This window comes from Lacerta agilis, chromosome 13 (assembly GCF_009819535.1).
Source record: "Lacerta agilis isolate rLacAgi1 chromosome 13, rLacAgi1.pri, whole genome shotgun sequence".
Lineage (NCBI taxonomy): Eukaryota > Metazoa > Chordata > Lepidosauria > Squamata > Lacertidae > Lacerta > Lacerta agilis.
The window spans coordinates 51,554,818-51,570,664 of record NC_046324.1 but is presented as its reverse complement, the minus strand read 5'-3'; the positions used below and the strand labels follow the sequence as shown (position 1 = coordinate 51,570,664).

At 53.7% G+C, this 15,847-nt stretch overlaps 2 protein-coding genes across 2 annotated transcripts; one reads left to right on the top strand and one right to left on the bottom strand.

The window, feature by feature from the left end:
• Window positions 1–299: 299 nt before the first annotated feature.
• NMRAL1 (NmrA like redox sensor 1) lies at window positions 300–4,998 on the bottom strand. Its single transcript, XM_033167716.1, has 6 exons — window positions 4,907–4,998; window positions 4,477–4,546; window positions 2,808–3,046; window positions 1,867–2,116; window positions 734–924; window positions 300–522 (listed from the first exon to the last, which is right to left on the bottom strand). Exons 2-6 carry the CDS (start codon window positions 4,514–4,516, stop codon window positions 343–345), a joined length of 900 nt encoding a protein of 299 aa, XP_033023607.1. The 5' UTR covers window positions 4,517–4,546; window positions 4,907–4,998; the 3' UTR covers window positions 300–342.
• Window positions 4,999–5,408: 410 nt separating this feature from the next.
• Window positions 5,409–13,733, top strand: HMOX2 (heme oxygenase 2). Its single transcript, XM_033167227.1, has 6 exons — window positions 5,409–5,553; window positions 9,267–9,403; window positions 10,608–10,725; window positions 11,508–11,999; window positions 12,796–12,916; window positions 13,015–13,733. The coding sequence occupies exons 2-6, from the start codon at window positions 9,324–9,326 to the stop codon at window positions 13,140–13,142; spliced, it is 939 nt and encodes a 312-aa protein (XP_033023118.1). The 5' UTR covers window positions 5,409–5,553; window positions 9,267–9,323; the 3' UTR covers window positions 13,143–13,733.
• The last annotated feature ends 2,114 nt before the right edge of the window (window positions 13,734–15,847 follow it).

The window sequence follows — 15,847 nt, the reverse complement described above, 5'->3', positions numbered from 1 at the left end:
GGCAGCCTTGCTACAGGGTTCCACCAGGCCACAGGCTCAAAATCAAGGCGATTCCCAGGTATGACTTCTCCCCTCCTTTGGGTCACACAAGCAGATGTTATGCTTGGATGACTGACAGCCTTGGGCTTTGTAGCTTTGTCCAAGGCAAATCACTACCCAAGACATGAGTGATCTGTGGTTGGAGCTGCCTGGTCTCCCCCCTTTGTGGTTTGACTTGAAGCAAGTGAGCCTCAAAACCGCCACCCCTCCCATGAAATCAACCCAACAAGGAGAATGGAATAATGGTCCAAGCACCTTTTTTTATTTAACAAAACAGGTTATCCCAGGGAGGCCCCACCCCTGCTAGAGGTCCTTGAAGGCAGCTTTTTCCTCCGCCACCCACTCCTCAAACGCCCTGGCCTTTGGGTTGAGCTTCAGGGTCAAGGCGGGATCTCGGACGGGGCCCAGGGTGTTGAAGCGGAACATGTTAGCTAACTCTTGGGCACCAGGAAAGTCCAGCTTCTCGTAGGATTCAAGCGACATCTGCAGAAAGAGCAATAGAAACTTCACTGGTCCAGCTCGCAGGTAATGTTGAACTGGAAACAAACGGGCCTGGGAGCTTTCCACATCATCTGGTGCTCTCGCTGTGGCATTTAGGTACAGGTGAGTGTGGCCTGTTCCATCCAGCGAGTGCCAGCTCAGTGGTCCCCCCCCCAACGCCCTCCCTGGGAGGCCGCCCATGCGCCTGCTTTACCTTGGCATCTCTCACAGGCTTCCCAGTGTACTTTTCTATCAGGGCTGCGTACTCTGCCACGGTGTGCTTGCAGCTGCTCAGCCCGATGTCCTGGCCTATGTACTTCTCCGGCTCTTTCATCAGCCGAACCACAACTGGCCCAAGATCAGCCACGGCCATCCCATCCATGGGTACTTCTCCCATGGGAATGGCTACAAAAGAGAGGAGAAGAGGGAAGGCTTGAGCAGGAGCTGAGGCCTCTCAGGGCAAGGCAGAGCAAGCATCAATTGCAATCCAGATGCACAAAGGGAGATTTATTATTTTTTTTTAGGGAGGGGGCATATTTTATTGAATATTATCGATGCACCCCAAACCACAAAATGGAGCTTCATGAGACAAACACCTAAAAACCAAACCAAGGTTGTCATGGGATGTTACATTCACAAGAAGAAATTATAAAGCTGGTTATCTGGGTATTTGCAAGAAGCAAAGTAGACAGGTAAAGGGAAGGTACCGCTTTAAGAAACGAGAGAGCAAAAGGTGTGGCACATGGGACTTGCAAGATAGACAGAAACACAAACCTAGGACTGAAACCAACAGAGCCACAAGGGGCACCAAGAATACAAAGCTCCATAGTAAACAATAATAAAATTCAACCAGTTCCCCAAATGTCTTGGGAGGCTTGTGGAAGGAGATCTGTGCTAGCTATCCTGCAGGCACTTCCCTCTGCTGTGCATGTGCGTAGCCAAGGGGGACAAGTGCCACCCCGATCAAATAAATCAATAATAAAACTTAACTGAAGCCTGCCCCCCCCCAACATGAAGCCTGCCCCTCCTAACATAAATCCTGGCTGTACCCATGCTGCTGTGTGCTGCCCTGAGATCTATGGGTAAAGGGCGGTACAGTATACACATTTAATATATGAAAATAAAATATGAAAGTGTGTCCAGTTAACCCTTTGGAATGGGGTGAGGAGGGCAGTGGCAGACGAAGGAAAACACCTTCCCATCTTTTTTGCTGCCCAAGGTGAGGCTTGAGGGCCCCCTGCCCTTCCCTCCTCCGCAAGAGAGAGGCATGCCAGTGGCATCAGACCCCCTGTCAATCTGGGCAGCAGGTGAGGCATCTCTTAAGGGCAGAAGGAGGGATGCTGTCACCTAGTTCGTAGCTGTCTCCATCTGGGGCTTTCCGGGGTCGGAAGACAGTGATGAAGTTTTCAAAGTAGCAGGGCAGCCGAAGGCTGGTCATGGGCACCCCGACAGCCCGAAAGTATTCCTCCACCTCGCCTTTGCCGTCAAAGTGTGGCACCTCCAGCTGCCCCTCAGTTAGTTTCTTCACGTTCTCGAGGCCGCTGTAAACCACGTAGCCCAAGGCCAGTCGCTTGGCTAAGTCTGCCACGCGCTTCCCCTGAGTGCAAAACCAGACACTGAATGAGAGGCAGGAATTACTGGTCTTCCCCAAATTTATCCCTCAAGGAAGAAGGTGGCTCCCTCCCAGGCAGGCAATTGTTCTTGCCTGCGCTCCCTGCAGCAGTGAGAGAACTTTGCCAGCGGGTGGCTTGGGGGGCCGTGGGTTGCGGAGGCCCCTGTGGGCCACCGGAGCTGCCCCCTGGCCTGGTCCTCTGCCTTCAGCAGCAGCTTAATGTACAGCTGTCACCCTGGTGGCCTTGGGGCGAGGAGTAGCTGTGGCCAACATTGGCTGGTGCAACAGCTGTGACCATTCCGAGACCAGGATAGTTTAGCCACCGGAGTTCGTGTGTTGGTTACTTCAAGACTGGATTTGCTGCAATCCATGCCGTGTGAAGATTTCTTTGCGGCTGATCTGGAAGCCACAGTTGGTGCAGAATGCTGCAGGGGGGTTGCTGGCAGGAGTGAGATCCTGTCAGCAGGTCACAACTGTGCTCCAAGATCAGACTTTGCTGCTGATTGGTTAGCAGGCTTATTATTGGCATGTGATGCTCTTAATAGCGTATCAAACTGCTGCAGATGCAGCCTCAGCAGCCAGTTCTGAAAGAGAATTCCCCCCCCCCTGTGCCTGTTGGGCACCCCTCACACTGCACAACGGGTTGCCCCATCTTTGAGCTTAGCCTCGTATGCACCTGGGCAACTTCCCGCTCTTTGCTGAGATGATCCCAGAAATCGGTCACGAGGAAGACTCCGTACGCCCCTCGCAGGGCTTTCTCCAGGCTTGGCACGTCCTCTAGGTCTGCCTTCACCACGTCAGCGCCCTTCTTCTCCAGCTCCTGGGCAGCCTTCTGCTGCGGGTTGCGGGTGACAGCACGCACCTGGAAGGTGCCATCGTCCAGCAGGGCTCTGGCCACTGAGCCTCCCTGGAGCCCTGCGGGAATGCAAGTGTTGGGGAGGGGGGGAGTCAGAAGCAGGAAGAAAATATCCAATGCCAGTGACGTGAATTCTTTCTGCTCCTCTCCCAAGCCATCTCAAACGGTCTGCTCCCCTCACCCCTCATTATTCTCCACGTTCTTGGAGACCAGGAGAGAGGGGAGCTTGCCACAAGACAGGGAGGGAGACTCCCTGGATTCTTCAGCTGTCTCTGCAGCATCCCAAAGAAGGACAAGGCCCCGCCTTAGGCAAGGCCAGTTCCTCAGGTCATCTAGTTGGGCACTGTCTAAACCACCCTTCCCAAACATGGTGTCCTCCAGAGGGGACGATGACAGCAGCCGGTGGGAATTGTAGTCTAGGGCACGGTGGCCTTGTGAACTTCGCTCAGGTTGCCTGCAATGCTTCTGTGGATCACAGAACCACGGAATGGTAGGGTTGGAAGGGACCCTGAGGGTCATCTAGTCCCACCCCCTGCAATGCAGGAGTCACAACTCAAGCATCTCTGACAGGTGGCCCTCCAACCTCTGCCTGTAAAAGCCTCCCAGGAAGGAGAGTCCGCCACCTTCCGATGTGTGGAGACAGCACATTCGTCACATCAAATGCTCATGTTCATTTTAACCGTATTGCTGCTGTTACTTCTCACGCTGCATTTCATTGCACGGTACTATAATTTGAAGGAACAAAAACAATACGATTAAAATCAATGCAGCATCTAGAAACTGTGTTAAAGTTGCTACAACAAGCAGGGGAATGTCATTAAATGGCCCACCAGGACCCTAATTTTCAAGGGGCGGGAAAATTGGTGAGCAACCACAATACTCTAGGGGGCAGCACGTTTGGGAGGGCTGACTTCTCTTGACTGGCAGCAGCTCTTCTGGGGTTTCAGGCAAGAGAGCTGGATATGGCCAGAGACTGAAGGAGGAGCAGAAGACTCTTTAATCTCAGGGTTACAGGTTCGAGCCCCAGATTGGGCAAAAGATTCCTGTATTGCAGGGGGTGGAACTAAGTGACTCTCGTGGGGGGGGGGCGTACACACATGCAGCAGTACTGCCTAAGCACACTTTGAAGCAGGCAAAGCAATAAACATTAAGGCCAAGCATCCTCAACCTGTGGCCCTCCAGATGTTTTGGCTTACAATTCCCATGATCCCTAGCTAACAGGACCAACCAGTGGTCAGGGATGATGGGAATTGTAGTCCAAAACATCTGGAGGGCCGAAGGTTGGGGGTGCGTGATTAAGGCCATCTCAAGCCCCTGAGGTCCAGAGCCTGCCATTCCCTAACTGGCCCCGGGGACGCAGATCAGCCCCTCTCCGTGTGAGATAAATCTTCCATCTATCTCCCCGCTGCGCCCACAGGCGGCCTGCTTGAGAGATGCGCCCACGTCCCGCCCAGATGCAGAAATGTCTCCATTTTGGAAGGTTACCTACCTGTAGCTCCAAAAACCACCACCCGTTTCTTCTCCGCCATCCTCGGAGGAGCTGGGGGTACTTTGGCTGCCTTGGAGAAAGGAAGGAAGAACTTTTGCAAAGTCCTCGAGGGAGATTGCTCCCGCCTCGCCGCTGCTTTCCTTACAAGAGGCAGGACTTGGAGGGGGATCCTCAAAGGTCATCCAGCCCACCCCACCCCCTGCAATGCAGAAATTGCAATGGAAGAATCACGGGTCGGATGCCCGTTTCACTCTGGCTGAACCACCAGTTAATGGCAACAACGTCCCCTCCTCTCCCCTCCCAGTTCCTGAAACGGATTGGAGACCCCACTTGGCTCAATCTGGAATGACGTGGGGATGGGATTCCTGCATCCCCTGGTCAATACACGTGTTAAGGGTAACGCCCTGGATGCACATGGCCAGAGACTCACGACTCTTGGTGATCACGATGGTCTGCAGGAGGGAGCCTTGCTTGCGAGCAGCGCGTGACCTCGCCAGGGCGGGGAAAGGCACGGCGATGTCGTCACGCTACAGTCCAGGCAGCGGGAAGGAAAGGGAAGCGGAAAGGAACTCTGCATATGCTCAGAGGCACTCTCCCCCGCAGGGGCTTCGATGCAGCAGCGGCATTGCTGTGTTATTTTTTATTTTATTTTACTGGCTTTGTGGCAATAAAGATAACGCTGTACAACAAAGTCCCTTCGCCGCCTCCCTGCCTCCCTCCCTCTCTCCCTGCAGTGCCACGCAGGCGCCGCACGGGGGCGGAGGAGAGGCGCGCGTGTCTTTCTTCCCTTCCCGCCGCCCTCATCTCTGTGGCCGAGCAGGGGAGGGGGCGGAGCAGCCCGACGGGGTTTTATTCCCCCGCCTATTTCCAGCCCCTCCCCCCGAGGGGGCGGGCCCCGCCCCCGTCACAAACGCGCAGCTCGCCCGCCGATAGGCCGCCCGCCGCGCCTACGAAGCGGCCCTTTGTGCGCGTGACAAGCGCGAGGGGCGGAGCTCCGTCCGGCGGAGGGGCTGACCGGAAGTGCCTCTGTACCGTGAGGAGACCCGGAGGAAGCGGCAGGAGCGGCGGCCGGCTGAGGTAACGGTTCCGCGGCGGCCGTTGGCCGGGCTTCCCCTGGGCATGCGCAGAGGGCCGCCTCCTCGCCCCCTTCTCCCTTTCCACCCCCCCAGCTGCCGCCGGGCCTACCTCGCAGGGGTGTTGTGGGGGGGGTACAGTGAGGACTAGGAACCTGGGGGGGCGGAATCAGGGCTCGTTTAATCTCTCTTGCCTCCTCCCCCCCGCCTACCCCCAGGCGCTGCGACATTGGAAGCGCCTCTCTCAGGCCTGGCCTGCCTCGCAGGGTTGTTGTTGTTGGGGATTCAGAGAGGAGGAGGAGAAGGAGGGAGAAGAACCGCTCACCCCACCCCCTTGAGGTGCCTGCAGGTGGGGGGTGCAATAACAGTGCATAACTAAGTCAGACTTCCCCCACCACAACAACCCTGTCAGGTAGGTCAGGATGAGAGAGGTGGTGAGTGGCTCAAGGTCATGCCCAGTGAGGCTCGTGATGGCTGAGTTGAGGGGGGGATTCGAACGCTGGGCCCTGGTCCTCCTCTGATCCCCACAACAACCCTGTGAGGTAGACTCAGGGAGGCAGTGCCTGGCTCCCAACATCATCATCATCATCATCATCATCATAAATTTATTATTTATACCCTGCCCATCCGGCTGGGTCTCCCCGGCCACTCTGGGCAGCTTCCGACAGGAGATTAAAAATACAGTAAAACACCAGTCATTAAAAACTTCCCTGTACAGTGAGCTTTGTGGCCAAGGAGGGGATTGGAAACCGCGTTCTAGTCTGACACTCGCTTAAGTCCAGTCTCTTAGCTGCATGGAGGGGGGTTTTCCTTCTGCTAGCCCCAGATTTCTACTATTCAGCCTCACTGGATTAGGAGAAAAGGAAGGACTTTATTCACAAATGTGAAAAAGTTTTTACACCTGCATCACTTTACTCACCCCCCCCCCCCCGCTGAGAGTAGGAAGGAGTGGACAGGCTCCACCATGGAGGGACGCAGGAACTTAGTTCTGGACTTAGTTCTTCCCTCCCTCCATTGCGAAGAAGCTCCATTTAAAATTACCTGATTTATGAACAGGTTTCCTGGGGGACCCCACTTCTTGCACCCCTCCATTCTGGGAACTGCCATCTATTCCTACTCTCAGCTTCCTGTTCTTTAACTATGGTTCTGGGATTTACCCAGAGGCAAGCTGCCTCTGGATGTGGAGCCTGTAGTTTAGCTATCACAGCTAATACTGTGGAAGAGCCCTAGTGGGTCAGACCAGGCTGTTCTGGCACCCTGTTACCAACAGCAACCAGCAGGATGCTTCCTGAAAGCATCCATGTGGTGCATGAAGATTGCAGCCCTCCTTCATTTGGTAATCAGCAGCCTGCAGGTTCCACTACCACGAGGTTCTTCCACGTGGCGAAGTGGAGGATGCTTAGTTGTCCTGCCTGAACACCTGAAGGTCGTGCTGTTGCTGCTCCCTCTTGAATGGGGCCTGGCACTATCCTGAGCACCCCACTCCTGTATCGGAGGAAGGATTGGAACAGAGTGCTAGCAAATGGCCCCTTGGCTTGGTCTGTCACTCTTGGGTCCAAGACTCAATCAGCTTGGAAACCGAGTGTCAAAAGTGCCGGAAATATAGTTAAGCTGCTAACTGTGGTAACTTACCCTGTTTCTCCTAAAATAAGACATAGCCATAAAATAAGCCATAGCAGGATTTCTATGCATTTGTGAAATATAAGCCGTTCCCCAAAAATAAGCCATACCCCGAAAATAAGCCATAGTGACGTGGTACCTCCCATTAAAACAGCCTGGGGAGGCGTGGCTATGCAGCGTACCGATGCGACACGGTTAAAATAAGACATCCCCTGAAAATAAGCCATACTGTGTTTTTTTGAGCAAAAAAAAATATAAGACGCTGTCTTATTTTAGGAGAAACACGGTATTAGCACTTCATTGTCCTGTATACTTCAGATGCATTTTTTGAGTAGGCGACTTGTGATTTTCCTTTGGAACTGTACTGGTCCAGCTGAGATTATCAGAAGCAATGTCAGAGGGAATTCGTTTTGGGGGGAGTGGGGCACTCATATAAGTTCCTAATGGGTCCTTTCTCAAGTTCCTTTGGCCTCTGAGAAAGAAAGAGTAAATCCCCAGTCTCTGGAAGTGAGCTGTGCCTGAGCAGCTTGTAAGTAGATCATTCTGCCAGGCCTCTAGTGATATGATGCAGAGGTTTTCCCGAAACGAAGGCAAAGGCAGTGGGAGGCTTCCTGGTATCAACAGCCTCCTGACGTCAAGTCCTTGCCTAGTTGGCACGGTGGAGACTGGAATCCTGTGGCGGGCGTTGCCTGGGGTGCTGCCGCCTCCTGGGACATTTTAGAGAAGGAAGTTTTGTCTCTTGAACTGTAATTTGGCCTTGAAGTGTGCACATCTGTAGCAGCACTCAGCTGGTTCCTGTGCTCTGGGATGGGAGTAACTTTTGCCCCTATCCATCACTTGCGTATAATAAGGTGCCTTTGTGACTGGTATGTGGTGTCCTTTGGGGCAGTGGCGGCTCAGAAAGGAGCTGGAGAGCTAACTAGCAGTGATTTGCAAAATGTCTCCATGTTCCCTGTGGTCTAGGAAAGGAACTGGCAGGAGGGTGCATGATTTGGAGCAGATTTCTGAGCAACCAGTGTCCTCTGATGGCATTTCGATGGAGGGCATGTCTGTGGCTGGTAGTTGATGCGTCACCAGGCTTGTGCAGCCAAATTGAAATAGAGTTATAATGTATTGCAAAATCTCTAGGCCCGGGCCTGATTAGGTGTTGAGGGCTGACTCTTTTAGCTCCTGTTTGAGTTGCTCATTTGCAATTTTCCATCAAGGCACCAAATCAGAAATGCATTAGTTAAGCCCAGGATTCCCTGAGGGGGCCTGGGTGAGGTGGCGCTGGCAGGGGCTGCTGCAGCTCGATTGGATGCTGGTGGGTAGCTTGTGGCATCCTTTTAAAAGCACTGGCACTGTACTTGCTGTTACTCTGTCCCCACTAACTCAAGGAGATACAATTCCTGTATCTCACCTCTTTTTCTGTGTGCCTCCCTGTGTCTTGCTGTATCTGTCTGTCTCTCTATCTCTCTATCTCATATCTGCCTGCAAGCCCTGCAGTGTTTCTGACTACCTTGTTGTTCCTGGCCATAAGTATCATCTGCCTTGTCCCCTGCATGTCCTTCATGGCATGGCAGGCAGAGCTGGCTCGCCTTCAGCTTTGGCTGCTCCCTCCCTTTGTTCCTCTGGAGCAGTTTCAGTGGCTCACCAAGTAGAGGTGGTTGCTGCTGCAGCAGCAGCCCAAATCCTAGATATGAAAGACAGGCATTGAAGGACTTCTTTGCTACTCTTTCTGCTGCCGGGGCAGCTGCAGCCCAAACAATGGTTTGCTCAGCAGTTGCACATCAAACCGGGCTCTTTGCTCTCCTCAGTTCTCAGGCTGACCATGGAGCCTCATCAGAAGCTGTTCTTACTGAAGAGTGGGCAGTTTACTGGACTGCACATTGAAAGTTGCTGGTGACAAGCACTTACATTTGGGGTGGTAGGCTTAAAATCCTGCACTTTAAAGTTGGCTTGGTCACAAACGGATCGGGTTAATGCTTCACACCACCAAGTTGTTAGCCTTTGATTTGCAAAGCTTGGTTTTCAGCTCCAGCTGCAAGAATCTTATTTGACTGTTAAGGATGCTGCAGACTTGTGGCTGTGTAACTGACTCTTGCTCTTTCTGAACAGGTAATTGAGGATTGAGCAAAGTGTCCTGCAGCCCAGCCGAGATCCACAGGTTGCAGAATGTCGTCTGATGTAACAGAGGCGCTAGAGGAGCCTGAAACTCTCTCCTATGAGGAGTTGGAGGAGGATGACAATGTGAGGTGAGGAGGAAAAGGCAGTATTGGCAGAGGCCACAGTGGCAGGATGGGAGATCTTGTCCTTGTGGTTTGATGCAGTATTACTGCGGGAATGTGGTTCTAGATTCAGGTAGGTAGCCGTGTTGGTCTGACGCAGTCGAAATAAATAAATAAAATTAAAATTGTACAGTAGCACCTTAGAGACCAACTAAGTTTGTTCTGGGTATAAGCTTTCATGTGCAGAAAGCTTATACCCAGAACAAACTTAGTTGGTCTCTTAAGGTGCTACTGGACAAATTTTTTATTTATTTCGACTGCATGAATGTGAGTAGGCCTGGAGCAAGAAAATGGAGTGAAAAGCCCCAAAAGGAGACTTACTTGATTCATCTTAAAAAAAATTATAGGCAGCTTAATAAAATAAAATCTTTTAAATGATCTACATAAAATAGTGGTTATCAACAATACTGAAAAAGCAACACACTTTAACAAGTTGACAGAATACAGAGATCAAAAGTACAGCTTTGACACAATTAACTTTCTGCATATTGATGTTGCTGCTGCTGCCTCAGATGTAGGAACTTGAAGAAGGAACGCTGGTGTTTCAGCCTCGGGTGTTTGTCATGCTGGTGAAACCCCAGATGCTGAATGAAGGGAAGTTTTCTTGGTACTGAAACCCACTCCTCCCTGAGAGATTCTTAGTTGGGGGTCTTCAGAGTCCTCAGCCTGCCATATCCAGAGAGTGCTTTCAGAGTTCCGCATCTGTGCTGCCATGAAGCCCCTCTAGGAAGATGGCACCTAGGTCAGCTCTCTCTGAAGGTGTTATGGAGCTCATTGACTGACCCAAATGGAAGCAGGTGGGCTGGGGGGAGTCTCCCAGATTAGAAGACTCATCCAGGTAAGGCCAGTAACTCTGGCCAAGGAGGGGAACAGCAAGGGCTGGGGGGCTTCCTGGGCTGTTTTCCAGGCATGTACAAGGCTCTCGGAGGGCAGGTTGGTGAGGCTTGGGGTGCTGACGGCACATTGCATGGAGGGGGTGAGTGTAATGCCTTCTCTTGCCCTGGAGTGCAGAAAGGCACAGCAGTGTTTGTGGTGGTTTCATGGGGCCTGAGAGTTCTGGGCTGGTTGTTTTTGGGTGCTGGGAGGCTGAATCAAGCACATGCCAGCTGCTTCCGATCTCGGGTTGTGCATGTAAGACGTCTTCCCCTTGGGCACTTCTGTCTCTCCACAGCGCCACAGACTTGTCTGAGCTGCTCAAGGAAGGGACCAAGGAATCACATGATCGGGCTGAAAACACTCAGTTTGTCAAGGATTTCCTGAAGGGGCGCATCAAGAGGGAGCTCTTCAAGGTACGTCTTGCTGTGTGTTGGCTATGATCCCTCTTTAGAGCGAGTGTGGGGAACCTTTAGCCCTCCAGGTGTTGCTGAACTGCACCTCCTATCAGCCCTGGCCATTGACCATGCTTGCAGGGGCTGATGGGAGTTGTAGTTGAGCATCAGCTGGGGGGGGCAGTGGCAGAGGTTGCCCCACTCCGTTTTAGCAGATGGGGGATGCGATTCATATGTGCTGTGTGGCCTGTAGGGAGCTCTCTCCCCCAGCAAAGAACTTAGCCCAGCTGCTGGGCATAGATGCTTCTGGCTCTGTTGAATAGTCCCCCTGTGGCTGGTCAGAAGTGGGCTTAGTAGCAGCTGCTCAGTCTGCCCTGTTCACTAGTCAGGGGCTGGAGATCTTATACACTTATACACCACTTGATTATTTAAAAAAAAAACCTCTTAAGTGTTTATAAAAGATACTGTATTGGCCCAAATATAAGCTGCACCTGAATATATGCTGTGATAATTATAATATTACTACTACTAGCAGAGCCCCTGCTTCCATGCAGAAGGTCCGGGGTTCAGCCCTACACATCTCTGCTTAAAAACGGTTCAGGCAGCAGCGCCTGGGAAGGCTCTTCTCTGCCTGGGACGCAGGAGAGCTTCTGCCAGTCAGGCATTGTAGGCTAGAGGTGGGCAAGCTGTGCCCCCCACCTATGCCAGGCCCCATAATTCCTGACCAGGTGAGGCTCTCTGGAGGGGAAGCTGGGGTTCCGTGCTGTCTCCTTTCCCCGCATGGCTCCTCTTCTCTGTTGCAGCTGGGCACCGTGGCCCTGTACTTCACGTACTCTGCCCTGGAGGAGGAGATGGAGCGGAACAAGGACCAGCCGGCCTTCACCCCTCTCTACTTCCCCCTGGAGCTGCACCGGAAGGAGGCCCTGATGAAAGACCTGGAGTATTTCTACGGGGAAGGCTGGCGGGAGAAGGTCCAGTGCTCCGAGGCCACCCAGCGCTACATTGACCGCATCCGGCACGTGGGGCAGCAGGAGCCGGAGCTGCTGGTGGCCCATGCCTACACCCGCTACATGGGGGACCTGTCAGGGGGGCAGGTGCTGAAGAAGGTGGCCCAGCGGGCCCTGAAGCTGCCCACCACCGGCGAGGGGGTCCAGTTCTACATCTTCGACAACATTTCCAACCCCCAGCAGTTCAAGCAGTTCTACAGAGCCCGGCTCAATGCCCTGGACTTGGACAAGGGGACCAAGGAGAGGATTGTCGAAGAGGCCAACAAGGCCTTTGAATTCAACATGCAGGTACGGGGGCGGGGGAAGGCTGTTTCGGCTGCGGAGAGGACCTCACCTGGGGCTCAGGAGGAGGAAGCAGCTTCTGCCGGCAGGAGGGGCTACAAACCCTGACCTGCTGCCTGCTGGGGCGGGGTGCTTGTCGGAATCCCCCTGTCATTTAGCCAGCCTTTGCCCTCCCTGTAGTTCTCAGCTTGGCTTTGAGGCTGGCCCCTTGGTGCTCTCTCCCGGGCAGGGTGGTGCCTCCAGCCCCTGCTCCCTCCCCGGCCCCTTTTGCCCTCCTTGGCCCACATCCTCAAGGGAGCAGTCAGCAGCGCTGGCTCCTGGGCTATGTGCAAAGGTCACAGATCTGTGGCATCCGTTGCCAGGGTTGTAACTGAACAGCCACCTGGCACAGGAGGTTGAGTGTTGTTGTGAAACAAGTTTCTAGACCCCTGTCAGCAGCATGTGCACACACACAAAGTCTCACTTCCCCATTGCCAGTAAGGCATTGCCCAAAGGGGCAGTCCTGTCATTTGAGACCCAGGGGCAAAATGTGTCCCACTAAGGGATGAGCAAGCCCTGCGGAAATCTCTGCACCGCCCAGGCAAATGTGGCCTGCGAGGCTGCCAAGGCCTTGGCTTGGTTGGTGCCAGGCCCTGGGCTGGGATTTGCCTGCAGCTAGCCATTGCTGGACCTGCTTTGACTAGAACCCCAGGCTTGGCGCATGTGGCACTTCAGGGCCAGCCCTTGACTGGCATGGGAGTGCACCAGGGCTCCGGGGGAGGGTTGCCCTGGCTCATGGCTTCTCCTTGTCCCTTCTCTGCAGGTGTTTGAGGAACTGGACAAGATCGGGGCTTTGTTAACGGAAGAAGCCCAAGAGGGGGGCCTCCCCGTGCATGATGGGAAAGGAGACCCGCGCAAGTGCCCCTACTACGCCGCCAAGCTAGGTGGGTCTCCTTCTTACACCTCCCACTCCCTCTTTGGGTGCCTGGCCTGCGGCCCTGCCAGTCTCTGATTCCACCCTTCTCTCTCCCCCCCCTTCCAGGCACTGCCGAATTCTCTAGCTGCCCCTACAACATGGCCTTGGCTCTGCTGAAACTGCCCACCGTCCAGCTGGTCCTGGCGGCCTGCGTTGCTGTCGCCGCAGGAGTTGTGGCCTGGTACGTGATGTGAGGAGGCAGCGCACTCTGCTGCTGCTTCCTGGTGACGGTGGCACTTACTTGGCGGGACTCTGACTGTTTCCCACCGACTCAGGTGGAACGATTTAATTAAGAAACCATTAAATCCAAATGCACAAGGAATGAGCGAATGGGGGAGATGCCTGCCTGCCTGTCTGTACATGAGCGGTGTTTCGGTGGGTTAACTAGCAAGATGGCACTAGAGACACCCCCCCCCCCGGGCTGCTTGCTTGGCACTGCGCTTTGTTGAATACCAAAGGCCTGGGTGGAGCCTGGCAGCTCGTTCCCAGACCCACAACTCCCTGCCCGCCTTTGCCTTGCGCAGGTGGAGAGGGGGGTCTGGGCGCTACCGTGGGTGGGACCAAACAGTTTGCCTCCTTGCAAGGGGAGGCAGCGCCCTGCCCCTTCTGCTTCTGCTCATGGTGGTCTCCAACTCTGTGGCATTCCAGGTACGTAGTAGACAAACCGCAAACTTTCGGTTACCATCTTGTACATAAGAGAAATGCTAACGGTTTAGTTTCCCTGTAACTTATGGACTGTGTTAACGACTCGGAAATAATAAAATTTATACTTTGGTGTCTTAAAACTGCTGTTTGACTTGGGAATGAAGAGGAAACAGCCTGACTGCAGGCAGCTCTCCTTGCCGGATTTGTGAGAACGAGGCCCAGCTGAGTGTGCCCTGCAAAGCCTGCTAGAGGGTCAGCTGCCCCCAGAGCCAGGAATCCTGGTGTGGCCCTGTTCCTCTCCCCCTCTTGTGCTGCATCAGCTGCCTCCAGTCACCACTTGGCAGTTGCCCCGAAGCCCTGCATGCGTGACTTCCTGGTGAGGCTTTTAGTGTCTGGCAGACAACCCCCCACTTGGTTTCTCAAGTCCTCTTTTTGGCTAACTCCTTGGCAAGTGGCCGGCTTTCACTGCTGTGGAAACGGAGGCCTCTAAAATCAACAGTTGGGTCAACTTGCCAGCTCAGATTTGTCCTAGCCCATTCAAGGTTTGGTGGCTCGTTTACGTTGGGGCTTGGCATAGCAGCTTTCTCAAGATTTCAAGGTCTGCCGAGGGCAGTTTTTCTGGCCATTTCCCTCCCCCCCCCCCATTCCTTGAGGAGGCAGCAGAGCACTGAACACTCCTATCCAGCGGAGGATTAAGGACAGCTCTAGTAAGTCAGCCCATTTAATTTAACTTTCTGCTTTCTAAGCAGATGCTGAGGAAGATCACAAGTAGGGCCCCTCCCCTCCCCCTCCCATGATGGCTGTCTGGAAACTACCACCAAGTCCGTTTAGCCATTGCTAGATTTCCCCCCCCCCTCCAAATGCTCACCATTGGTTTAATCTCCCTGAATTCATAGCTGTCCCACGGCAGTGGCATTTCAGCAGCTGAGCCGTCCCTTTTCTTTTTGGGAGGGGGCCCCCAGGCCAAAGGGCAGTGTTCCTTGGGCGACGGAGATGTCCCTTCCACGAGGTTTCCCCTTCCCACCAGCATCTAGCACTTCCAACCAAAAGCCTCCCAAGTAGATGGAGGCTGTCGTGGCAAAATGCATCATGACTGGAGGGCTGCATTAATGAAACTGGCCTTGGCTGTGGCATTCTCCTGCTAGAGAATTTCAACAGGGCAGAGTAAAACCGATGAGCAGACGCCAGCCTTCCCAAAGTTCAGGAAAGCCGCAGTAAGGGGGCAAAATGAATGTGCCGGCAACAAGCATGCAGGGAAGGGCCGATGCCCCGTTGCCTTGATGGAAGTGGTCTCAGGTCCATTCCTTCGCGTCTCCAAGCGAGGCTGGGAGAGCAGCTGCCAATCGGCGTCAGCACTCCTGAGCTAGATGGACCAATGGTCTTCGTCTAAGGCAGTTTCCCATCTTCCAAAAGCAGGCAGAACCTTCTCTAGCATGTACGCAAACACATTCATGTCTGGTTGCAGGTACACTCAGAAGTGCGATCTCATGCTTGTGCATGTGCATTGGCACCGACAGGGGAGAAGAGGGAGGCTCCCTCTCTCTGCATTTCTTGAGAATGGTCAGTGTGGCCCAGGGAAGGCCAGAGGGGGTTCCAGCTTGCCTTCCTTTCCCTCCCGTGTCTCGTCTCGGTCTTCCCAATAAGACCAGGAAATCTAGCCACCCAATGACCTCTGCCTGGTGCCCCACCTGTAATCACAACCGGTCTCTCTCACACAAAAACACCGAGAGTCTTGTGGGTCTGTATTTTAATTATATAGAAACATGGAAAAGCATCAACAGGTTGCCTCTGAGAAAGAGCATGAAACTCCCTGCTGGGTCAAAATGCTTCACAGATGCATCCGTAGTGTCCAGAGCCAAGAGCCTTTGAGCATTCCACATGTCTTCCTATGCAGCAGCCCTTGGGACGGACGAGGCACCCAGGGCAGGGAGCCAGAGGGCGTGGACTTGTGTCTTAAGGGGCTGGGAGGCCCCGCACGCTGGAGGCACAGCATCAGGAAGGGAGGGGGGGACACATGCCAAACTAAGGTGAACCCCGCCATTGAAACGGAGCATCTGGCAATGGACTTGAGCCCCCTCTGCGTGGAATCTCAGGACAAGCCCCCTCAGACCTGCTTTGTCCTGTTGCTCATCCATGCAACGTAGTGGCTTTTCTGGAGGAATTAGTGCAAAACCAAGGGGTGGGGGGGACGGAGGTGTGCACAGGGCCTTCACATTTCTGTTAAGTCACAGTTAAGAGCTTTAATACAAATGGG